The 27087-nt window shown below is 44.4% G+C and overlaps 1 protein-coding gene across 2 annotated transcripts in view; it reads right to left on the bottom strand.

The window, feature by feature from the left end:
- Positions 1-27087, bottom strand: part of LOC119967408 (chloride intracellular channel protein 5-like) — a 179131-nt gene that overhangs the window by 25151 nt on the left and 126893 nt on the right. For both annotated transcript variants that reach the window (XM_038799924.1, XM_038799925.1), the window contains 3 exons: positions 20274-20383; positions 14891-15016; positions 8077-8183 (listed from right to left, as the gene is read on the bottom strand). In XM_038799924.1, coding sequence (XP_038655852.1) covers positions 8077-8183; positions 14891-15016; positions 20274-20383 — 343 coding nt within the window. The remainder of the gene's footprint in view (positions 1-8076; positions 8184-14890; positions 15017-20273; positions 20384-27087) is intronic.

The following is a 27087-nucleotide window of genomic DNA, read 5'->3' as shown; positions in this document are numbered from 1 at the left end:
TGAATATTTTCTGCATTCTCTCCAATGACTTTGCACCCTTCCTAAATGTGCTGCCCAGAACTGCATGCAATACTTCAATTGAGGCCAGACCAACGTTTTCTACTTTGTTTCTCCTGTACTCTATGTCCCTATTGATAAGCCTCAAGTAGGTATGTGCTTTGTTAAGCACTCTGCTGGGGCTGTTCAGCACAGGGCTAAATCGCTGGCTTTGAAAGCAGACCAAGCAGGCCAGCAGCACGGTTCGATTCCCGTACCAGCCTCCCCGAACAGGCGCCGGAATGTGGCAACTAGGGGCTTTTCACAGTAACTTCATTTGAAGCCTACTCGTGACAATAAGCGATTTTCATTTCATTTCTCTCAATCTGCCCTGCCACCTTCAACAATGTATGCACATATATCGTTAGGCCCCTCTGCTTCTGCACCACCTTTTGAATTGCACCCTTTGTTTCAATACTGCCTCTCCATGTACTTCTGACCAAAATGAATCACTTCACATTTCTTTACATCGAATTTCATCTGCAACATGTCTTTCCATTCCACCAACTTGTCCTTTTTGAAATTCTACTCAATCCTCTTCACAGCTCTTTCAAGTTTTGTATCGTCCACAAATTTTGAACATGTGCCCTGAGCACAAAGATCTAGTGTCATCAACATATATTAAGAAAAAAAAAGAACCCTAACACCAATCCCTGAGGAACTCCACTATAAACCTAACTTCAGTCCAAAGAACAACCTTTAATCACTACTCTTTCCTATCACTCAGCCAATTTCATATTCATGTTGCTACTGTCCCTTTTATTCCATGGGTTTTATGTTTGATGATAAGTCTGTTGTACAGCACTTTGTTAAATGCCTTTTGGAAGTCCATGAGAACCACATTAACAACATTACCCCAAATCAACACTCTCAGCTACCTCATCAAAAAAACACAAACATGTTAATTAAACACGATTGCCCTTAACAAATCTGAGCTGGCTTTCCCCATTTCCGAATTTTCACAAATGACTATTTATGTTGTCCTAAATTATCATTTCTGGAAGCAGCCCCACCGCACAGCATTTTCTTCCTTAATCAAGACAGATTTAAAGTATTCATTTAATACCCAAGCCATGACCCCCTCCTCCATGTCTAAATCCTCTTTTTAGTCCCTAATGGACTCCATTCCTCCTTTTACCACCCTTATACTATTTACCTCCTTTAGAAGACTTTGACATTCTCTTTTATGTTCCCTACCAGTCACTTCCCTGTTTCACTTACTTGATTTTCCGTTCCCCTCTGAACCTTCTATAATCAGCCTGATTCAGTTGTACTTTCCACCTGAAATGTGCCATAAGCACACTTATCCTTCTTCATCTTAATCTCTATCTCTTTTGTCATCCTTTGAGCTCTGGCGTTGTCTGCCCTATTTACTCCTTTGTGGGAACATGGATAACTTCACAAAGAACAAAAGTAGCTTTGAGTTGCATTCTATGGCACACACCAAGTCATTTAAGGTTTAACTGAATTCTTGAAATATATTTCTGTGCAGCAAGTTACATAAATATTATAAAACAAAGATGGCCATTTGGTCCATTGGCACAGTTAGTGTCTATCCTTCATACAAGCAGTTGTTCTGATCGCTTTGTATCTGCTCTATTCTCATTCATTGACCTGCTTTCCTTGAACCTGAAACTACTCTGCTCTTAAATACTGACATGGTCTCTTTTTCAGCCAGTAACTCCAGAGTTGTGCATGCCCAGCTCTCAATCCTCAGTTTAAAAATGTTTCTCCTGCCATCAGTCCCAAATCTCGTATCACAGGTAATTCCTTCTGGTAACCTTTTGTCCATTCTACCATCGTATCAATATCCCCACGTTGCTTCTTTTGATCTTTGTAATGATTTACAACTTCTACTACATGAAATGTTGTACATTTTGACACCCCTCCACCACAACCCCCTCCCAACTTCTTTAGCAGAGTATTAAATTTCACGTACAGGGAAATTAAAGAAAACCGTGAGTCACCACTATCTGCTTCCAACCATTTAGAAAGTATCCTTAACTCCGACTACGTTTCCTCCATGTTTACCAATTTATATTCCAATTTGCTACAATCTACTTAATCCATACACCTTCATCTTCTCCAATAGTTTCTTGTGAAGTACTTAAATCTCTATCCATATTGTAACGTTCTCCTTATCTGTCACCTCCTCAATGAAGCCTACTTTAATGCCCGGAGTATTACAGGTAAAACGGATGAGTTAAGGGAGAGGGTTAACACGTGGAATTATGAGGCGTTGTTGCGGGAGGGGCAGGATTGGCATCTTAACATTCTGGGATTCAAAATCTTCAGGAAGGACAAGGAAGGGGGCAAAAGAGGGGGAGGCATTGCACTATTAGTTAAGGAGTCAGTTACTGCAGAGAGATGATATCTTGGGGTTGGTGTGAAATGAAGCTTTGTGGGTAGAGTTTAGGAATAAAAAAGGGACAGTCACATTGCTAGGTGTTTATTATAGACCCCCATATAGTCAGCGGGAAATTGAGGAGGAAATACGTGCGCAATTTGTAGAAGTGTGTAAAAATAATAATAGGATAATTATAGTGAGTGATTTCAACTTTCCCAACATTAACTGGGATAGGATAGTCATTGTGTTAAGGGCTTAGATGGAGCAGAGTTCGTAAAATGTATACAAGGTAACATTTTAGCTCAACACGTGGAGGGTCCAACAAGAGACGATGCAGTACTGGACCTAATTCTGGGGAATGAAGCCGGTCAGGTGGTGGATCTGATGGCGGGGGAGCATTTTAGTGATAGCGACCACAACATGATGTAATTTAAGTTTGTTATGGACAAGGAAATAGACAAATTGCAGAAAAAGGTCTTGGATTGGGAGAGTACAGACATTGGTAAAATAAGGCAGGATCAGGCCAAGGTAGATTGGAACAAGTTACTGGTGGGGAGATCGACAGAAAAGCAGTTGGGGGTGTTCAGAGAGGAAATGGGGAGGGTACAAGCCCAACATGTTCACTCGAGGGTTATAGGAAGGAGCAACAAGCCCAGAAAACCAGATGACCAGAGATATTCAGGATATAATGAGAAGGAAGAGAAAGGCTTTTTGTGTCCCAGGTTGCTGTGGGACGCGAGGAGAGGCAAGGTTTGTTGAGGAATAGTCAACATGGGTTTTTCAGAGGGAGGTCATGCCTAAAAAATTTGAATGAATTTTCTGAGCACGTAACTAAGTGTGTAGATGAGGTTAATGCAGTTGATATAGTTGACATGGATTTTAGCAAAGCATTTGACAAGGTCCCATATGGTAGACTTATAAAGAAGGCAAATGCACATGGGCTACAGGGAAACTTGATATGGTGGATTCAAAGCTGGCTGAGCTGCAGGAAACAGAGGGTGATGACAGACGGCTGCTTTAGTGACTGGAAGCCAGTGTCCAGTGACCTACCATAGGGATCTGTGCTGGGTCCGCTATTATTCGTCATTTATATAAGTGACTTGGATGACGATGTGGGGGGTAGGATCAGTAATGTTTGCGGAATAAACAAAGATAGGCCAGGTAGTTAACAGTGAGGCCGAGAGTCTTGGGTTACAGAAAGATAAGATGAGATTTACCCTGCAATTTGAGAGGGAGAAGCTGCAATCAGATGTACAGTATTACAATTAAATAAGGGTAACTACAAAGACATGAGGGAGGAGCTGGCCAGCATTGATTGGAAAGGAAGACAGTGGAACAGCAATGGCAGGGGTTTTTGGGGGTAATTAGGGAGGCACAACAGAAATTCATCCCAAGGAGGAGGAAAGATGCTAAGGGGAGGACAAGGCATCCATGGCTGACGAGGGATGTCAAGAACAGCATAAACGCTAAGGAAAAAACATACAAAGTGGCGAGGATTAGTGGGAAAGCTGAGGATTGGGAAACCTTTAAAAGCGCGCAGAGGACAACTAAAAAAGCAATGAGGGGGGAGAAGATGAAGTATGAGTGCAAGCTAGCTAGTGATATAAAGGAAGATGGGAAGAGATTTTTTCAATACATAAAAGGTTAGGGAGAGGCAAAAATACATTGACCACTAGAAAATCTGGTTGGAGAAGTAATAATAGGAAACAAAGGAATGGCAGATGAACTGAATAGCTACTTCGCATCTGTCTTCACTATGGAGGACACCAGTGGGATGCCAGAGCTCCAGGTGAATCAGGGGGCAGAGGGGAGTGCAGTGACCATTACTAAGGAGAAGGTTCTGGGCAACCTGAAAGGTCTGAACGTGGATAAGTCACCTGGACCAAATGGACTTCATCATAGGGTCCTAAAAGAGATAGCTGAGGAAATTGTGGAGGCATTAGTGATGATCTTTCAGGAATCACTGGAGGCAGGAAGGGTCCCAGAGGACTGGAAGATGGCTAATGTAACACCACTGGTTAAGAAGGGAGGAAGGCAGAAGATGGGAAATTATAGGCTGGTTAGCCAGACTTCGGTCATTGGTAAGATTTTAGAGTCTGTTATTAAAGATGAGATTACGAAGCACTTGGAAATGCATCGTAAGGTAGGACTGAGTCAGCACAGCTTTGTCAAAGGGAGGTCGTGTCTGACCAATCTGTTAGAGTTCTTTGAGGAGGTAACATGCAAGTTAGACAAAGGAGAATCACTTGATTTATTTAGATTTCCAGAAGGCCTTTGACAAGGGGCCGCATAGGAGACCGTTAAGTAAGTTAAAAGCCCATGGTGTGAAGGGCAAGATGCTGGCATGGATAGAGAATTGGCTGACTGGCAGAAGGCAAAGAGTGGGGATAAAGGGGTCTTTTTCAGGATGGCAGCCGGTGACTAGTGGTGTGCCTCAGGGGTCTTTGCTGGGACCACAACTTTTTACAATATACCATTAATGATCTGGAAGGAGGTACTGAAGGCACTGTTGCTAAGTTTGCAGATGATACAAAGATCTGTAGAGGGCCAGGTATTATTGAGGAAGCAAGGAGGCTGCAGAAGGACTTGGACAAGCTGCGGGAGTGGGTAATGAAGTGGCAAATGAAACAAAATGTGGAAAAGTGTGAGGTTGTGCACTTTGGAAGGAGGAATTTAGGCATAGACTATTTTCTAAATGGGGAAATGCTTCGGAAAGCAGAAGCACAAAGGGACTTGGGAGTCCATGTTCACGATCCTCTTAACGTTAATGTGCAGGTGCAGTCGGCAGTTAAGAAGGCAAATGCAATGTCAGTATTCATGTCAAGAGGGCAAAATGCAAGACCAGGGATGTACTTCTGAGGCTGTACAAGGCTCTGGTCAGACCCCATTTGGAGTATTGTGAGCTGTTTTGGGCCCCATATCTAAGGAAGGATGTGCTGGCCTTGGAAAGGGTCCAGAGGAGGTTCACAAGAATGATCCCTGGAATGAAGAACGTGTTGTATGAGGAACGTTTGAGGACTCTGGGTCTGTACTCGTTGGAGTTTAGAAGGATGAGAGGGGATCTTATTGAAATGTACAAGATACTGCGAGGCCTGGATAGAGTGGACATGGAGAGGATGTTTCCACTTGTAGAAAAAACTAGAACCAGAGGACACCATCTCAGACTTAAGGGACGATCCTTTAAAACAGAGATGAGGAGGATTTATTTCAGCCAGAGGATGGTGAATCTGTGGAACTCTTTGCTGCAGAAGGCTGTGGAGGCCAATTCACTGAGTGTCTTTAAGACATAGACAGATAGGTTCTTGATTAATAAGGGGATCAGGGATTATGGGGAGAAGGCAGGAGAATGGGGATGAGAAAAATATCAGCTATGATTGAATAACGGAGCAGACTCGATGGGCCAAGTGGCCTAATTCTGCTCCTATGTCTTCTGGTCATATGGTCTTCTGGGATGGTCAAATGGGCAGACAAGGGGCTGATGGAATTTAATCCTGAAAATTGTGAGGTAATACACTTTGGAAGGAACAGTTTGACAAGGAAATATTCAATGAATGGCACCACACTGGGATGTCCTGAGGGACAAAGAGACCATGGCGTGTTTGTAAATTGATCTCTGAAGGCAGGAGGACAGGTTAATAGGGTGGTGAAAAAGGCATATGGTACAATTGTCTTTATCAATCATGGCATAGATTACAAAAGCAAGGAAGTCATGTTGAAGTTATATAGAACATTGGTGAGACCACAGCTGGATACCGTGTGCAGTTCTGGGAGCAACATAATGGAAAGGATGTGATTTCACTGGAACGGGTGCAGAGGTGTTTCACCCGGATGTTGCCTGGGATGGAACATTTAAGATATGAAGAAACGATTGATGGGCTTGGGTTGTTTTCGCTGAAGCAGAGAAGACTGAGGGGTGACCTGACCGAGGTGTACAAGATTACGAGGGGCATGGACAGGGTGGATAGGGAGCAGCTGTTCCCCTTAGTTTAAGGGTCGGTTACAAGGGGACACAAGTTCAAGGTGAGGGGCGGGAAGTTCAGGGGGATTGGAGGGAAACTTTTTTACCCAGAGGGTGGCGACAGTCTGGAATCTACTGCCTGGGAAAGTGGTAGCGGCGGGTCACCTCACATCCTTTAAAAAGTATCTGGATGAGCACTTGGCACATCTTTACATTCGAGGCTATGGGCCAAGTGCTGGCAAATGGGATTAAGATTGGCAGATCAGATGGCTTTTATGCTGTGCAGACTCAATGGGACGAAGGGTCTTTTCTGCACTGTATTTTTCTGTGATTCTGTGAAGCTATTTTGTATTGGTGACAATGCTTCAGTCGTGTTTCTCATTACAAAATACATGAAACAAGTATTGCTTTTTTAACATCAGGAAATTGTAACTGAAAGCAGTACTCTTAATGTTACAGAAGTTCTTTTTTAAATTGCAATTCTCTCCTTCAGCCCATTAACCCAATGCTTCTCTTGGATTGTAATGGGCAGCAGTATTACTAATGGGACTTCCAGCCAAACGTAGAAACTTCAAGGGACCTGATGATAACCTTTACCAACATATGTTCTAGAAAGCAACGTGTTATAGAACAAACAGAATATAAGAGGAGGCCATTCGGCCCTTCGAGCCTGCTTCACCATTCATTATGATCATGGCTGATCATCCAACTCAATTGCCTAATCCCGCCTTCTCCCCATATCCTTTGATCCCCTTTGTCCCAAGGGCTATACCCAACTGCTTCTTGAAAATCTTTTGGCCTCAACCATTTCCTGTGGGAATGAATTCCACAGGCTCACCACTCTCTGAAGAAATTTCTCCTTAACTCTGTCCTAAATGGTCTAGCCAGCGTTCTCAATGTGTGACCCTTGGTTCAGGACACCCTCACCATTGGGAACATCCTTCTTTCATGGCATTCTTTAAACCACATTAACTACTTTAGCTAGAATCCTATTTTCCATTACCACTTAAACTGGTGAGAAAAGTTACTTGAAGTTTATTGATTTTATGTTCCTGTCCTCATGCACTCGGTCAAAGTGCAATTTGTACAGACATTTTCGACTTGAATCATATTTCCCCATTAATGTTTCTAAGGATTACAGATTCAACTCTTAAGGTTCTCTTCATAACTTGGCGCACAAGTCCCACAATAACCCCTCTCCTCTCTCTCATTTGAACCCTCTCCAAATACCAGGGCAATTTTGGATGTTGGAAATCTGAAATAAACCTGCAGAAGGGTCATATGGACTTGAAATGTCAGCTCTTTGTTTCCCTCTCCACAGATGCTGCCAGAGTTGCTGAGTTTATCAAGCATTCTCTGTCCACACGCTCCAACTTCACGTGTTCAGAAAACCTCTCAAATTGCACAAAAATTTAAACAGCTTTCTCATTCTCCATTCGTGTTTTTCCCACTGATAAAGCTCTTATCCCACAGGTGAAGCTGATTAGTATTTATCTTTTCTGTCAACAATTAATAGGTGGCTTCAAAATTCAACTTTTGTTTAGAAAACTGAACTAGTACATTTTGTTCTCTCTCTTCAGCTTAATACAGACACCACCCAAGTCTTTATTCTGGGCTAAAACAAAATTAATATCTACAGTGTACGATTTTACAGTTGCTGAAGCTTTACGCTAACATTTATCAACACTTAACACTAACAATCTACAGTCTAATAAGTGCGAAGTTCAGTTCTTACCTTCATTAGCATTTATCCTTGTGTTTTTAATGTATGCTGAAAACTTAGCAAATATGTCAATTCCAGCAGAGTTCGATTCATGGTGCTTTGCTGCAAGCTTGGGGTACCTGAAAGTAGTAACATTCCAAAATAGATCTTCAATCAATTTTATCACAGAATCGTCACAAAAATGTCAAATAACACGATACCTGTGAAATTGTGACATAGCCGTACTGTTCAGAGAAATGTCCGATTACCTATTTACCTCACCCTCCCCACTCTAATATTGAAGGTTGCAGTCTGTTTCCAGCAGCGGCAATAATTGTACATCACAGAATCGTTATGATGCAGAAGGAGTTCATTCACCCCATCATGTTTGCACCAGCTCTCCAAATGAACATTATGACTTAGTGCCATTGCCTTGCCTTTCCCCTGTACTCCTGCACCTTGTTTCTATTCAAATAATCATCTACTCGTAAATGCCTTAATTAAACTTGCCTCCACCACACTTCCAGGCAGTGAATTCCAGACTGAAACCACTCATGTGAAAAGACAATTCTCACATCACAATCCTGCTTCTTTTGCAAATCACCTTAAATCTGTGCCCTCTCGTTCTTGATCCTTTTACGAGGGGATACAGTTTCTCCCTATCTGGTCAGTCCAGCCCCCTCATGATTTTGAACAGCTCTATCAAATATCTTCTCAGCCTTCTTCTCTCCAAGCAGAACAGTCCCAGCTTCTCCAATCTATCCTCAGAACTGAAGCTTCTCATCCTTGCAACCGTTCTTGTAAACCTCTTCTGCACTCTCTCCAATGCATTTGCATGCTTCCTGTAGTGTGGCACCCAGAACCGTACCCAATATTTTAGCTGAGATCCAACTAGTTTCTTGTATAATTTCAGCATGACCTTCTTGCTCTATGCACCTATTAATAAACCCCAGAATTCTAAATGCTTATTAATTGCTGTCTTCACCTTCAATGATCTATCTATGCACATATACACTCAGGATCCTCTGCACCTCTTTAAGAATTTGATCCCTTATTTTATATTGTCTGTCCGTGTTCTTCCTACCAAAATGCATCACACCACATCGAACTTCATCTGCCACCTATCTGCCCACTCTACCAACTTGTTATGTCAAGTCACTGAACAATGCAGAATATTCTTGCTGTTCTCTGAGATCACTAATTTATAATTTGTTCATAGCATGTAGGATAATTCACTTAACATTTTCAAAAATTCTATCAGCATTCATAAGAAATACATTTAAATATTACTGCTGCTTTTACATTCTTGTCTGTGCCAAGATGATCAATGGCATTAGAGGAAATTACCCAGTTTCTGCATCACAAAAACACTCCCCCAGTCCTACCAATCTCTCCCCCCCACCCTTCCCCTCCCTGACCCCAGCCCCACTATAGGTATAGAGCAATGTCTGCTATATAGTTTTAGTCCCTGCTAATGGGATGAGTTTCTTTGAAAAGACCCCGCTATTCCACCAGGGGGAGTTTCTTTCAAATTCACATGCCAGCTTTTTCTTGTGGTCTTTGGTGAGACTTGCTAGTTTGATGACTACCGTGTGCATTATTGTGTTCAGTGCTGTGCTGTAGATCCACACTTATTCGTAAATGGGTGAATGCTGCCCAATCAGCAGGGGATGAATACACATATTTCATCAACTTAGGCTAGATTCAAACTCAGATCTTGAGGTGAAAGGACACATGTTAACCCATTGTGTAAACTAACTTATTTCAAGTAAGCAAAGGTCACCCAAGTACTGGATAATTTGTATTTTATTCAAGAAGCAAAATGTTACCTAAGATTCTGAAACATTACAAAATTACATTTATTTTGTATGTGTAATGAACTGGTGAACAGAAGCTAGTCTGACAAGTCAGGTTGTAGCTCATATGTCCACTTCTTCTGAAACTGCTCTTAATTCTATTATTTTGATGAACGAACATGACAGTGCAAACAGCAAGTGTTAACAAGGATTCACAAATTATGCAATTGTCTCACTAAGCAGCAGTGGTTAAGGGCAAGTATCATCCCTGTGACATCCCAGAGGATGGGATACCAATTGTGAACGAGCTGTCAAAAAGTCACTAAGTGATAATTTAATACTTCCCCAGTGAGGAGCCGGAAACACGAAAAAGGCAGATTTACTCGAGGGTGCCCACATTGTGCAGCAGCTGCTGAACAGCAGTAACATTGGCAGAGGCCTGGGAGCAGGTGAGACAACCTGGAACAAAGGGGAAAGAATTGCCTCTGACAGCTCAGTATTTTGTTTTCCCTCCAGTGATTAGATGCTCCACAAAGGCTGGGAAAACGTGTTGAGGCCAGGAAAGGGAAAATGGGGAAATTTCCCGATTCCTATTTAGTGATCCACACTGGAAATGCACAAGTGGACCTTGTGGAAGGAGAAAGGCCAGTGACGAAAACAGGTAAGAAAACAAAAAATCTGTGAAAAGGGATCATGAAAAACATTGCTTTCCAAAATATAAGTGCAGTAAATTAATAAATCAAACCCACCTTCATTATTTCCTCTCTGATTTAGAATTTCTTAAAAAAAATAGTGGGGTAAATTTTCCCAGACGTTTTCTTGATCCTCACCAATTCTCACCAATCTTCCACGAAAGTTATTGAAGGGGATTGGGAGAAATTTTACACCCATATAATATTTTAGCAATTGCGGATGGCCTTGGTTGCAGTGTTATGGCATTATGTCAACTATAAACACATCACACTCATGATGCAGTACAGAACATTTACTTGAAGTTTCTCGAATATATTTTAAACAAGTGTCATGGTTCTGCTCTATTCACAGATGGAAAAACTCTAATAAAATTATGTTCTTATTGTTATCGATTTTTCCACTAACTCAAGATGAATAATGTGACACCTTTCCTCGATTGTTCTCTTTCAAATTTAGCTCTAGATTCACAAAAAGAGGCACTCCAGATGCCACACCAGCAAGTACCGGCAATCTGTCAGTGTCACACAGGCCTGAAAGCATTTAGTTACATTATTCATGCATATATAATCTCACCATTATTGGTGATGGTAATGGTGATAATCCCCCAAAATAGTTTACAGATGTGTGAAGGAGAGGATAAGAAGATAACTCCTGGAGCAGCACGGTGACACAGTGGTTAGCACTGCTGCCTCACGGCGCCGAAGTCCCAGGTTCGATCCTGGCTCTGGGTCACTGTCCGTGCGGAGTTTGCACGTTCTCCCCGTGTCTGCGTAGGTTTCACCCCCCACAACCCAAAGATGTGCAGGGTAGGTGGATTGGCCACACTAAATTGCTGCTTAATTGGAAAAAATGAATTGGGTACTCTAAATTTCATTAAAAAAAGAAAAAAAAAGATAACTCCTCCATATTAAATGGGCTTTGTGCAGTAGATTTCCCCTCAGCCGCACTTGCACAGTGAATTAACTGACAACAAACCAGTGAGTATCCTTGCACACTGCTAGTGGTGAAGGATCTTTCTACAAGCAGGATCACAAAAAAAAATCTACCTTTTTATATAAACATATATTACCTATTTCCTTATCAAGCATATTAGAGGAACAATTTTGTATAAATATAACCTTCTCAAATACTGCCACATTCAACAAGGGAAATCCAGGATGTTGAAGTTTATTGTTGACCTGCTGCACTTCGTCTCTTCTCCTGGAGTAGTCAGATAACAGCTGCTCTCCACAACTTTACCACTAGGAAACATGCTGTCTTGTATGCATACCTTGCGGCATGGTAGCACAGTTGCTTCATAGCTCCAGGGTCCCAGGTTCGATTCCAGGCTGGGTCACTGTCTGTGTGGAGTCTGCACGTTCTCCCAGTGTCTGCATGGCTTTCCTCCGGGTGCTACGGTTTCCTCCCACAGTCCAAAGATGTGCAGGTTAGGTGGATTGGCCATTCTAAATTGCCCTTAGTGTCCAAAAAGGTTAGGTGGTGTTACTGGGTTCGGGGATAGGGTGGAGGTGTGGGCTTAGGTGGGGTGTTCTTTCCAAGGGCCGGTGCAGACTTAATGGGCCAAATGGCCTCCTTCTGCACTGTAAATTCTATGATAATCAGTCAATCAGAGACACATTCAAATATGTAACACAGGTCACTGAGGGTCAGGTCACGATGTAACACAGGGCTAAATTATATGCAAAGTGCGGGTTCCCTGAACCCCAATGTAAATGTTAGGGCCCGCCAACTCAGCGTGGCTAGACCCTTCCCCCTGTTCTTCTTGGGCTCCGGTGTCCTTAGTGGGCATGATCCAGCTTAATCATAAATAAATGAGCTAATACACTCATCGGAATATCAATGGCTGAGTCACAGCCATATTCTCCCAGCTCCCGGGAATCACAGAGTGCACTGCTGAGGCCTCGTCCAGGCACTGATTAGTACTGGACCCCACAAGCGGAGACCAGGCACGATGGCCACTCTGGGGGTCTCGAAGGTCATTGGAGACCCCTGTATGGTCGGGGAGCCAGGCAGAACCAACCTGGCACCCTGACAGTGTCAACCTGGCAGTGCCAGGGTGCCAGGTTGGCACTGCCAGTTTGTCAGTGGCAATGTCTGCCTCAGGTTAGCAGTAGCAGGGTGCAAGGGTGATAGTGCCAGGGGCAAGGCCTGAGGGGTCATTTTCATGAAAGGGGGTGCAGGGGGGATATGAAGGTTGGGGGGTCCTCAGCAATCCCATAGTGGGGTATTCTCACTGGGGAGTGGGGGTGGACGATGTCCCAATGCCCACAAGGATGAATGGGTGTGGGGCAGGGTCACGCTCATGCCTGCATGATTGGGCATGGGGGGCTCACGCTAACGGGCGCAGGAGATGATGCCAACAATGCGTGGCACCATGACAAACACTGTTAGGTTGGCGACCGAAGTGGAAAGCCTGCAGCACGAGGTCAACGCCTTGAATGGTGGTGCCCAAGGCCTGGCTCAGTCTGTAACGACCATGGCTGAGGGCCTCGACATCATCTCCCAGTAGCTGACGGACATGTCCCAAACATAGGTGGACGTTACCTGGCCACTGCAGAGCATGGCCCAGTCACCGAGGGAGTCTACACTAGTGTGCAGGCAATGGGGAGCCACCAGGACTGGCAAAGCTAAATGACTCAGAGGCCTCAGGAGCTCACTCCAGCTACCCCTCGGTCCCATGGAGACTCCAGGGCCCAATTTAACCTTCAGGGACGAGGAAGCGCTGGAAGCCAACTCAGGTCCTGCCACCAAGGAGCTGATGGAGGCCTCCAGTTCTTCCGAATCTTCCCCCCCCCCTCCTGACACCTGCACATCTCAAGGGCGGTGGGCAGGACATGGCGTTGCCTGTGACACCAGTACGTCAGCCAGGGCCCTCTGGCTCAGGCCCTCCAGAGGACGTCGGCCAAGAGCATCAAAGGCCACAGGATGCAAAAAGCAGCAAGTACACTCCATCTCTGATGTGTATCCTGGGGAAACACCTAGACATAGCACTAGACCACGTAAGATCAAGAAGATTGAGGAGCACTGAGTGGGCACTGTGGTGGCATTTCACTATGTGCAGCTTGGTGAAATGAAATGTCCAATGTTCACTGTCAAGATATGTTGCACCTAAAAAATGTGAAGCCTCTGTCACATTAATCTTCACAGCATGCTGCCCATCCCCCCACCTCCGGCCCAGGAGCGACCTGACCTGGAACACTTACCCCTCTCCACCCCCCCTTCCTGATCACTGAGGCAGCAGCTCCAGTGTCCTGGTGTTGCATGCCTGAAAATGGAAATGGCTGCTCTTCCCTCAGTTCAACTCAGCAGCCACTGCCCCAGTTTCACATTCTTAAAAGGGAGTACGAAACAAACTGCGTGTTTTTTTGCTGAGGAGCCAGTTAATTTCCAAGTTCAATCTCCCTGATCAGACTGAAATGATTGCAGATGGGGGGTAATGATATGCTCCCATATTTGGCCGTGATCTGGAACTCGCCATCGGGAGCCAGCCCGTTAGATAGCAAACTAATTCGGGCACGGCACAAATCTTGATTTTGGCCTTTGCCGCCATTTAACCAGCAGCCAGATCCGTGCTGAGAACCATGTGGTGGTTAAATCAGGCCAGCTTCCTGACCTGCTAATTATTTCCAGCATTTTCACTTTCCTTTCGTAACTGTCAATTCAAAAAATTCTAATCAGCATTATTGTTCCACAGTTACCACAATCTGGAATGTAGCTGTTAGCGATAGTTCTGCTTTTCCCATTTACACCTCCTCTGGAGCCATCTTTTGTTCCTTTCCTGATCTCATTACACCTCCTTTACCTTGCACTATCATCCCGGTTTTCATTTAATCTTCCTTTCCTTTCAATCTATCATAGATACTCCCGTAATTATTTCTTCCCAGCTCTTTACTTGCTTAAAGCCGGTTAAGTTTCCAACTTTTAAAAGGTAATTTACCTGAAGCATTAACTATGTTTTAACTCTCTACAGATGCTGCCTGATCTGTTCAGCATTTCTAGTTTTTAAATCAAAACCATTACTTTGATTTTGGAGATCTGGCTGGGTCCTATGCCGACACCTGTGGAAAATCCATACCAGCTGGAATAGTGCTTTTACCAATCTCACCTATTAACAGAGCTGAGAACTCAGCCCGCTCACCTGTGATCAGAAACAAATAAAATGGATCCAACCCAAATGGGACCACTCCCACAAGGCAGTGGTGACACTTGATAAAACCACCTGCAAAGCAAAGTCTTGCTGCTTCCAGCACTGCCATTTCTGCTGCTTATCTTACAAGGTTAATTTTGACCATGCTCTTGCCATTGGAGGCAACACTGCAAAGCAAATATGAAATATTATTCAAGATAATGGAGCTTACTTTGGCGGGCACAGTATCTCCTCCAAGAATTCTTCAATTTTGTTGACATCTGTCTTGACCTCCCCATTAAAGGTCAGGAATGGAGGGTGAGTGCCAGGAGCTAGGTTATGTAGGTCAGCTGGTTTTCTAGAAGTAAATAATAAAATCAACCAATTACTGCTGCTATAGGATAGAAATACTTTAAATACATTTTTTCACTTTTTTTGCCTTGGGGAGTTTCTCTCTGCTGAGGCCGCACTCGAATCATTTCCTGCTGGTGAGGCCGGCACGAAAGGCTCCTCGCAGATTGCCCCCCTCCCATTGTCATCCCTGCCCTCCAATCTTGGGGAGGACCCAGGAACACCCCCTCACCCCACGTGGTAAGGCCCCCCAACCCAGGCCCATTCCCTGGTAGTGCCACCTGACATGCTAGTACCCTGGCACTGCCACATCTTAAAATCAGCAGGGCCCCGGTTAAAACCCCTGCAGAATCTGGCTGAATATCTTCAAATAGCTGTTTCAACTGGGTTGTTTCAGCCTCTTCCTTGTCTTCAGACACGACTGCTCTGCTTTAAAATATTATTACTCTTTTTTAAACTATTCTACTGGGAAAGAAAACTGCCTTTACTTGTGGACTATGTGGTAGCCAGATCAGAACTCTTCAAAAACCCTCTCAAAAATCTCTCCCTAAATCACTTAGCTCCACCCAGAAATGACTTCATCTCCCCAAGCTGAAAAACAACTAACTTTCCAGGGCCTGAGGGCAGCACGGTGGCGCACTGGGTTAGCCCTGCTGCCTCACGGCGTCGAGGTCCCAGGTTCAATCCCGGCTCTGGGTCACTGTCCGTGTGGAGTTTGCACATTCTCCCCGTGTCTGCATGGGTTTCGCCCCCACAACCCAAAGATGTGCAGGGTAGGTGGATTGGCCAGGCTAAATTGCCCCTTAATTGGAAAAAATGAATTGGATACTCTAAATTTATAAAAAAAAAACTTTCCAGGGCCTGAAAGCACATGAACTCCCCAGGGTCTGTCCCCAGTCAAACCACGGTGCATCAGCCCGGACTGACAAACACATTCTTCTTGGTCAATTTCACCTACTGGCTCCTAAAAGCACAGAGACCCTGAAAAACAGAATAACGTTTTGAAAAACCTGACCACAACAGTAATACGCATTATAACCCCGAGAGGCTTGTCGCAAAACGCAACACGCCATTTTGGGGGGGTGCCAGAGCGGCCCTCCCGCGATTCTCCCACCCGGCCTGGGGAGCGGAGAATCGCGCCCCAGATGTCTCGGTGGGAGAGCATTTCGATGACAGTGACCACAACTCCTTGACCTTTACCATAGTCATGGAGAGGGATAGGAACAGACAGTATGGGGAGGTATTTCATTGGGGGTGGGGAAATTATACTGCCATTAGACAGGAGCTGAGGAGCATAAAGTGGGATCAATCGTTCTTGGGGAAATGCACAACAGTAATGGGGGTTTGTTTAAGGAGCACTTGCTGTGAGTGCTGGATAGTTTTGTCCCACTGAGACAAGGAAGGAATGTAAGGTGAAGGAGCCTTGGATGACAAGAGAAGTGGAGCTTCTAGTTAAGAGGAAGAGGAAGCTTACGTAAGGTTGAGGAAGCAAGGATCTGGCACGGCACTGGAGGATTACAAGGTTGCCAGGAAGGAACTCAATGGACTGCGGAGAGCTAGAAGAGGGCATGGAAAAGCCCTGGTGGGAAGGATTAGGGAAAACCCCACAGCGTTCTACATTTACGTGAGAAATAAGGGGATGATCAGAGTGAGAGTAGGTGCAATCAGGGATAGTGGAGGGAACTTATGCCTTGAATCTGAGGAGATAGAGGAGGCGCTAAATGTATATTTTGCTTCAGTATTCACTTGAGAGAGGGATCTTGTCGCTCATGAGAACAGTGTGAACCAGGTTAATAGACTCAAACAGGTTGATATTAAGAAGGAGGATATGCTGGAAATTCTGAAAGGCATCAGGATAGATAAGTCCCCGGGGCCTGACAAGATATACCCAAGGTTACTACGGGAAGTGAGGGAGGAGATTGCTGCGTCGTTGGCGATGATCTTTGCGTCCTCATTCTCCACTGGAGTTGTACCGGATGATTGGAGGGTGGCAAATGTTGTTCCCCTGTTCAAGAAAGGGAATAGGGAAATCCCTGGGAATTGCAGACCCATCAGTTTTACGTCGGTGGTGAGCAAGATATTGGAAAGGATTCTGAGAGATAGGATTTATTCATATTTAGAAAAACATAGTTCGATTAAAGATAGTCAGCATGCCTTTGTGAGGGGCAGGTCATGCCTCACAAGCTTTACTGAATTCTTTGAGGATGTGACGAGTCACATTGATGAAGGTCGGGCAGTGGATGTGGTGTACATGGATTTCAGCAAGGCATTTGATAAGGTTCTCCATGGTAGGCTCATTCAGAAAGTTAGGGGGCATGGGAAATTTGGCTGCCTGGATACAGAATTGGCTGGCTGGAAGAAGACAGCGAGTGGTAGTGGATGGAAAGTATTCCGCCTGGAGGTCGGTGACCACTGGTGTCCCGCAGGGATCTGTTCTGGGATCTCTACTCTTTGTGGTTTTTATAAATGACTTGGATGAGGAAGTGGAAGTGTGGGTTAGTAAGTTTGCCGATGACACAAAGGTTGGTGGAGTTGTTGAGGATTGTTGCAGGTTACAATAGGACATTGAAAGGATGCAGAGCTGGGCTGAGAAGTGGCAGATGGAGTTCAACTTTGATAAATGTAAAGTGATTTATTTTGGAAGGTCAAATTTGAATGAATACAGGGTTAAAGGCAGGATTTTTGGAAGTGCGGGGGAACAGAGGGACCTTGGGGTCCACGTACATAGATCCCTCAAAGTTGCCACCCAGGTTGATAGGGTTGTTAAGAAGGGATATGGTGTGCGGGCTTTCATGAACAGGGGGATTGAGTTTAAGAGCCGCAAGGTTTTGCTGCAGCTTTATAAAACCCTAGTCAGACCACACTTAGAATATTGTGTCCAGTTCTGGTTGCCTCATTATAGGAAGGCTGTGGATGCTTTGGAGAGGTACAGAGGAGATTTACCAGGATGCTGCCTGGACTGGAGGGCATGTCTTATGAAGAAAGGTTGAGGGAGCTAGGGCTTTTCTCACTGAAGTGAAGAAGGCAGAGAGGTGACTTGATAGAGGTGTACAAGGTGATGAGAGGAATGGATAGAGTGGATAGCCAGAGACTTTTCCCCAGAGTGGAAATGGCTGTCACGAGGGGACATAATTTTAAGGTGATTGGAGGAAGGTATAGGAGAGATGTCAGAGGTAGGTTCTTTACACAGAGAGTGGTGGGTGTGTGGAATGCACTGCCAGCAGAGGTGGTGGAGTCAGAGTCATTAGGGACATTTAAGCGACTCTTAGACAAGCACATGGACAGCAGTAATTTGAAGGGGTGTAGGTTAGGTTGATCTTAAATTAGGATAAATGGTCGGCACAATATCGTGGGCTGAAGAGCCTGTACTGTGCTATACTGTTCTATGTCTCATTATACACTTATTCTCAACTTCAGGCAGGAATGGCAAAAATCTAGCCAAATGTGAGATATGTTTAACCAATTTTTAAAAAAATTTAGAGTACCCAATAATTTTTTTCCAATTAAGTGGCAATTTAGTGTGGCCAATCCACTTACTTGGGTTGTGGGGGCGAAACCCATGCAAAAACGGGAAGAATGTGCAAACTCCACACGGACAGTGACCCAGAGTCGGGATCGAACCTGGGACCTCGCCGCCTTGAGGCAGCAGGGCTAACCGACCGCGCCACCGTGCTGCCCATGTTTAACCAACTTGATGCAAAACACATGAGTATTAATTTTATAAAGCTTTAGATATTTGTGAAGGTTAACACCAATAACAAAAAAGTTTTCAACTTACTTTTAACTACATAATTAATAGAATAGCCTCCTTACTTTTCAATTTTTTTCCTCCACATAATGTTGTTTATCCCTGGGTAGGTGAAACTATCTTGCTGCTGAATTCTGCACAATTCGTATTAAAGCTAACTCACGACTTTCTGACAGGTGTGGTTTTAGCAACATCAGCCCACTCGTTATCACGCTCGAATGCATCACTATCATGGAGAATTCCAGTCAGCTGTCCATCGGAGAACTGATGAGGCCAGGCAACTAATTTCAGACAAAATTGCGCACTGCCCCACAATTCACATACATGACATTGCTATTATTTCCAATTACTATTCCTTTGCAGGAGGATCTTGAATAATGACTCCAATTATTTTAACAATGATGCTGAATTTTATGACATTTGAAATCCAATTAAGTAAATGGAAGTTCAATGAGTTGGCAAACCCCTCACCAGTTTGGTGAATGAGCTTGGTGGATGTTGAAGGTATAAACAAAGTGAGGGCTCATCTGAGCCAAATATTTTACAATCAATGAAAATTAATGTTTGTACAGTATAATTTGTGGCGAAAGGGCATCAACAAAGACAAATATTGCTTTCCCTCGAGTAGTGGCATCAAAACTTCAAATCTGAGTGATATGTATTTATTCTGTGCATTTGACTGGCTAAAAAATAGGTAATTCTATTTAGGTCCAGCGCCAAATTACATTGATATCTCTCTACATAAAAACACTATTCAAGGGACTTCACAGAGGCAAAAAGAAAAGAAATTGAAGATTCACAGGAAAGACAGGGCTGCATCCTTAAATAGGCGCAAGATTTAAATTGGAAACAAACAAAAAATACACTTTGATGACACACACAAATACTAAAACAGGCCTGAAACTGCCAAGTTGAAACATTTCATCCTTAAGTTTAAGCACTGGGATCTAGTGCTCTTCCAATCTTTGCATGATTTGGTTGAGTCAAATGGAATAAGTCATCAACCAGGATTACTGGAGCTCAGAATTGAATTTGAGAAACAGACTAAAAGAGAGAGACAGCCAGCAACATCACCGGGTAAGTGCATAGAAGAATATCAAGCCCAAAAATATTAAGATAGGTGAAAAAATGTTTAGCTGAAAAGACAATCCAACAACATTTTAAATGAGGAAAAATAAGTCATGCCCAAAAATTCCAAAGGGCAGCACATAAGTAGCTGATAGCTCTGTTAGTAACAGCATGATGGAAGTGATGGTAGGGTGAGGGCCTGGTGAAGGAGATACCGACCGTGGGTGACAAAGAGAAAGGCAGCGAGAGAAAGAAAAGGGCAGGGTGGGGGAGAGAGAATTAGTGGCCAGGGGACAACTAGAGGAAGAGCTAAAAGGAAGCATTTAAAATAAAATCCTTGACTAATTCCTATATAAATGTATACAACTTATTTTTAAGTGCATTTGCTTTGTGAAGTGGCATGTATTCTGCATTACCAGTTTATTTCAAACAAACTTTCGACCCTTACCTCTTCAAGTCGACTGTTGTGACATTGAATACAACACCTTTCAGCCACAGAATCATGAAGAGTCGCTGAGAAAAAGGGCAATTACCAATACTCTCTCCATCAATGCCAGCCTGCAGGAGAAACAAAAAACACTTGGTTGGATTGCCTACAAAATGTACAAGAGGAACAGATCAATTTTCACATTTGCAGCATTGTTCCCAACATTGGGAGCTCAGGATCCCGATTGCTAATTAAGCCCATGTTAAGTGGACATTCAGATTTGCTACATTCTGGTAAGTATATGTAAAATTATAATAAATGGATGGTACTTTAAAACCGAATGCACTTCAGGCATTTCTAAACTATTTTCTTTCTTTTAGAAAAAAGTTTTTTTCTGTTGCAATTTATGTTTTCATAAGTCTTTGCGATCATAGAACATAGAAAATTACAGCACAGAACAGGCCCTTCGGCCCACGATGTGCCGAACTTTTGTCCTAGATTAAGAACAAATTAATCTACACCCCATCATTCTACTGTAATCCCATGTACCTATCCAATAGCCGCTTGAAGGTCCCTAATGTTTCCGACTCAACCACTTCCACAGGCAGTGCATTCCATGCCCCCACTACTCTCTGGGTAAAGATCCTACCTCTGACATCCCTCCTATATCTTCCACCATTCACCTTAAATTTATGTTTCTTCAGATAAGAAAATAAAATCAATTACTTTAATGTTGTTTTTCATTTAAAAGACTCTATAACATTGTTCAAAGAACAGCAGGGAAGTTCTTCCAGGTTTCCTCACAAACATTTATCCCTCAACCAACTTTACTGAAACATATTATTTGATCGATAATATATTACTATTTGTGGAACCTTCCTGTATGCTAATTGGCTGTTGCAATTCCTATATACAAGAGTAATACAAAAAGTATTTAAGTTACTGTAGAGCTTATGATTGTTCTATGTTTGTTGAAGATGCTATAAAAATGCAAGTTCTTTCTTTTAATTATTCTATATTTTTGCCTCCAGCGCAGTTACTGACACCAATGAATTTCCCAGTAGAATCTGCCTATTGGAGGCCTGTGGAAGGAGCAGAAGAGCACAATGAAATTACGCCAGCAAGGTCACATATGGCAAGAGGAGTCACTGGCACCTCCATATCTGTAGACATACGTGAACAGGTGGTTATTAGTAAAGGCAAAGACTCCTATTCCCAAAAGAAGTAAACACAGCAGACCTGATAATACCAATTAGAACACTAGTATGAGGAACTTCCTTGCATGCAATCATATGCCACTGAAGGCTTGACAGACCTTCATTGAAGAAAACAAGCCAGAATGATAGGCAACATGCTGACTGCTCATACTCTCCCAAGCTGCCAGTAACCAAATCTACAGGCATTGGCTTAGTTACTGGCAGTGAATGTGCTTTCAGAGAGGCTGCGTTAGAAACAGTCAGATACAAGGATGCTTGCAGATACCAAACAACATAGAACCGGCAAACCCATGTTCTAGGTCCATCCATCTTCAGCTGCTTCATCAATGACCGTCCTTCCATCATAAGGTCAGGAGTGGGGATGTTTGCTGGTGATTGCGTAATGTTCAACGCCATTTATGCCTTCTCCGCCACGGAAACATGTACAAATGCAGCAAGACGTGGACAATATCCAGGCTTGGGCTGACAAGTGACAAGTAACATTTGTGCTGCACAATTGCCAGGGAATAACCATCTCCAAGAGGAGACAATCTATCTAACCATCACCCTTGACATTCAATGGCATTACCATCGCTAAATCCCCACCATCAACATCCTGGGGTTGCCCTTGACCAGAAACTGAACTGGACTAGCCATATAAATACTGTGGCCACAGGAGCATGTCAGAGGCAAGAAATCCTGCAGCAGGTCACTCAACTCCTGACTCCCCAAAGCCTGTCCACCATTTACTAGGCACAAGTTCGGATGGAATACTCTCCACTTGCCTGGATGAATAACCACCAGCTCCAACAACATGCAAGAAACCTGACACCATTTCAAGACAAAAACAGCCCACATATTGGCACCCCATCCAACACAAACATTCACTGCTTCCACCCCCAACATTGCACAGGTGGCAGCCATGCATTTCATCTATAAGATAAAGTGCAGCAACTCACCATGTCTCCTTGGATAGCACCTTCTAAACCCATCTAGAAGGACAAAACTAGCAGACATATAGGACCAACACCATCTGGAAGTTTCGCTTCAGGTCACTCATCATCCTAACTTGGAAATATATCACCACCCACAAAACTCCCAACCCCCCCCCCCCCCCCCCACCACACACCTGCCCCTGTAACAGCACTGTGGGTGTACCTATACCAGACGGACTGCAGATGAAGGCAGCTCACCATCATCATCTGAAGGACAATTAGGGATGGACAATGAATGCTGCCCGAGCCAGCAATGCCCACATCCCACAAACCAATAATTAAAAAAACATCCAGTGAAAGCACCAGTCAGCTGTGGTTTTAAACCCGCACCATCTCCTTGCAGATGAACTAACGTATAGGAATGATGCTGTTAAGTAGCACAGAAGCAGCAGACCCCTGAAACCACCTCATGTTATAGTTCAACAATAGGGAAGCAGGAGCTGAGATATGCCATTAAATTGTTTGCAAACTCATGGCTGTAACTTGGGTTTCCATCACCTCCGTCACCTCCCCTGTCAAAGGCAGGTAATTGGCTACAATTCCTTAAGCTTAGGTTCTGAAACTGTTGCTGTGCCCCCCCCCCCCCCCCCCCCCCCACACTCCGCTGTCCACTTGAAACACCCGTATAAATAATTTAAATGGGACACATGGGAACACCACCACCTGGAAGGACCCCTACAAATCACTCACCACAGATTTGGAAATGTATCGTCGTTCCTTCATGGTCACTGGGTCAAAATCCTGGAACTCCCTCTCTGTACTGCACAGTACATAGAATGGACAATGCAGAAGGAGGCCATTCGGCCCATCGTGTCTGCACCGACCCACTTAAGCCCTCACTTCCACCCTATCCCCGTAACCCAATACCCTGCCTAACCTTTTTGGTCACTAAGGGCAATTTAGCATGGCCAATCCACCAAACCTGCACGTCTTTGGACTGTGGGAGGAAACCGGAGCACCCGGAGGAAACCCACACAGACACGGGGAGAATGTGCAGACCTCCGCACAGACAGTGACCCAGCGGGGAATCGAACCTGGGACCCTGGCAACTTGTGCTAACGTGCTGCCCGTAGATGTACCTACACCACATGAACTGCAGCGGTTCAAGAAGGCAGCTCACCACCACCTTCTCGGGGCAATTAGGGATGGGCAATTAGGGATGGGCAAAAAATGCTGGCCTAGCCAGCTAATCGCACAACCCATAAAAATGAATTTTAAAAAATAATAAAGTTAGAGTACCCAATTATTTTTTCCAGTTAAGGGGCAATTTAGAGTCTCCAATCTACCTACCCTGCACATCTTTTGGGTTGCGGGGGTGAAACCCACGCAGACACGGGGAGAATGTGCAAACTCCACACGGACAGTGACCCAGGGCCGGGATTCGAACCCGGGTCCTCAGCGCCGTAGGCAGCAATGCTAACCGCTGTGCCACCGTGCTGCCCTATAAAAATGAATTTTTAAAAAAATTATGTGAAACTTTCCCCTGCCACCATTAGGATATTGCCCGCTTGTCTTCATTCGCATCTGGGGTTGATTGGGCGCGATCTTCCCAAAGGGGGACAAAGTCCCCTAGCGAGCGCATTTAGCCGCGTGTTTATCAGCACTCAGTGTCAAGAAACACATGACTATTCAATGCAAATCAATGTTGAATAAGGGGCCTGAACAGGGAACACATGGCTGAGGCCGCACATAGCCCCGTTTTGTATGGTGGGGAGCTCCGCTCGCCAGAACTCATCATTGTAATGAGAGATCGGGCACCATTAAAATGCTGTCCCGATCTCCGAGGCCCCCGAAACAATTACACCCCCCCCCCCTCTAAACACACACATACCCCCAAGGCACCCATGCTGGACAACCCCACCCAAATTGCACGCGTGCAACAAAAAACAATCTTGGCACTGTGGCAGTGCCAGGGCACCACATGCCAAAAGGGCATGCAGCTAGGGGACTCTGATCCCCAAGGAGACTCCCATGAGTGCCGTTCCGTCTGGTCCCCGTTTGTGGGGATCTGTGCTGAACGGCACTTGCCCGAGGTCCTTGAGGCGAAGGGGTTGAATCCCAAAGTCTCAGGTTCCTCAGGAATCTGCACATTAGCATGAGACTGACTGCCTCGCTCTAAAATTAGGATTTGCCAAAAAGTGAGCCTGCTCATTGTGGGTGGGAATCACATCGCAAAGTTTCGTGAGATATGAGGATATGAAGCATGAGTTAGCGTTGATAGATTGGGGAGAGTTACTTAAAGGGATGACAGTGGATAGACATTGGCAAACATTTAAGGAACGCATGGGGGAACTGCAGCGACTGTTCATTCCTGTCTGGCACAAAAGCAAAGGGGGTAAGAGGGCCAATCCATGGCTTACAATGGAAATTAGAAATAGTACCCGATCCAAGGAAGAAGCATACAGATTGGCCAAGAAAAATAATAGGTCTGAGGATTGGAAGCAGTTTAGAACTCAGCAAAGAAGGATGAAGAGATTCATTAAGAAGGGGAAAGTACAGTATGAAAGGAAGCTTACAGGGAACATAAAGACTGACACTAAGAGTTTCAATTGGTTTGTGAAGAGAGTGCGATTGGTAAAGAGAGCTCCCTACAGCCAGAAACAGAGAAATGCATAATAAGGGACAAAGAAATGGCTGAGCAATTGAATACGTACTTTGGTTCTGCCTTCACAAAAGAGGACACAAATCAAGATACCAGAAATATTGGAGAAAGAAAGGTTTAGCAAGAGGGAAAAACTGACAGGGATCAACATTAGTAGAGAAATGGTGCTGGGAAAACTGATGGGATTGAAGGTGGATAAATCCCCAGGGCCTGAGAACCTGCATCCCAGAGTCCTTAAGGAAGTGGCTCTGGAAATATTGAATGCATTGGTGGTCATCGTCTGGGATTCTATAGACTCTGGAACTGTCCCTGCAGATTGGAAGGTAGCTGATGTCTCTCCAATATTCAAAAAGGGAGGTAGAGAGAAAGCAAGGAATTATAAACCAGTAAGCCGAACAGCGGTAGTGGGGAAAATGCTTGAATCCATTATCAAGGACTTTATAGCGGAACATTTAGAAAGCAGTGGCAGGATCAGTCAGAGTCAGCATAAATTTATAAAGGGAAAATCATGCTTGACAAATCTGTTGGAATTCTTTGAAGATGTAACCAGTACAGTTGACAAGGGGGAGTCAGTTGGTGTGGTATATTTGGACTTTCAGAAGGTGTTTGACAAAGTCCCGCATAAGAGATTATTGTGCAAAATTAAAATGCATGGGATTGGGAGAAATGTATTGAGGTGAATAGAAAACTGGTTGGTGGAGTGGAAACAAAGAGTAGGGATTAATTGATCGTTTTCAAATTGGCAGGCAGTAATTTGTGGGGTGCCACAGGGATTGGTGCTGGGACCCCAGCTATTCACAATTATTATTAATGATTTGGATGAGGGAACAAAATGTAATACACAAACTTTTGCAGATGATACAAAGTTGGGTGGGAGGGTGAACTGTGACAAGGATGCAGGGATCCTACAGCATGATCTGGACAGGTTGGGCGAATGGGCAAAGCAATGGCAGATGCAGTATAATTTGGATAAGTGTGACGTTATTCACTTTGGAAGCAAAAATAGGGAGGCAGATTACTACCTGAAGGGTTGTAAATTGGGAGAGGGGAGTGTGCAGCGGGACCTGGGAGTCCTTGTGCACCAGTCTCTGAAGGTAAGCATGCAGGTGCAGCAGGCTGTAAAGAAGGCTAATGGTGTGTTGGCCTTCATTGCGAAAGGTTTCGAGTATAGATGCCAGGATGCGTTGCTGCAATTGTACAGGGCCTTGGTGAGGGCACATCTGGTGTATTGTGTGCAGTTTTGGTCTCCGTCTCTGAGGAAGGATGTTCTTGCTGTCGAAGGAGTGCAGCAAAGGTTTACCAGACTGATTCCAGGGATGGAGGGACTGTCATAGGACGAGAGATTGACTAGGTTGGGATTGTTCTCACTGGAGTTCAGAAGAATGAGGGGGGGGGGGGGGATCTCAGAGAATTATAACATTTTAATGGGACTAGGCAGGGCAGATGCAGCAAAGATGTTACCAATGATGGGTGTGTCCAGATCCAGGGGTGACAGTCTGAGGATTCAGGGTAAACCATTTCGGACAGATATAAGGAGACATTTCTTCACCCAAAGAAATGAAATGAAATGAAAATCGCTTATTGTCACGAGTAGGCTTCAAATTAAGTTACTGTGGAAAGCCCCTAGTTGCCACATTCCGGCCCCTGTTCAGGGAGGCTGTTACGGGAATTGAACCGTGCTGCTGGCCTGCCTTGGTCTGCTTTCAAGGCCAGCGAATTAGCCCTGTGCTAAAGAATGGTGAGCCTGTGGAATTCATTGCCACAGGAAGCAATTGATGCTAAAACATAGAATATATTCAAGAAGCGGCTGGATATAGTACTTGGGGAGAATGGGATCAAAGGCTATGGGGAGAAAGCAGGATTAAGCTATTTAATTGGATGATCAGCCATGATTGTGATAAATGGCGGAGCAGGCTTAAAGGCCAAAAGGCTTCCTCCTGCTCCTATCTTCTATGTGTCTCTGTATCACGCGAGGTGTGGCAAACATGGTAGATCCCAGGAGCGGGTGCCACGATGAGCTGCTTTTTGGATGCAGTGTTGCC

Source organism: Scyliorhinus canicula, chromosome 6 (assembly GCF_902713615.1).
Source record: "Scyliorhinus canicula chromosome 6, sScyCan1.1, whole genome shotgun sequence".
In the NCBI taxonomy this organism is placed as follows: domain Eukaryota; kingdom Metazoa; phylum Chordata; class Chondrichthyes; order Carcharhiniformes; family Scyliorhinidae; genus Scyliorhinus; species Scyliorhinus canicula.
Note: the sequence above shows the minus strand (reverse complement) of the source record. Positions and strands in the feature narration are given on the sequence as shown.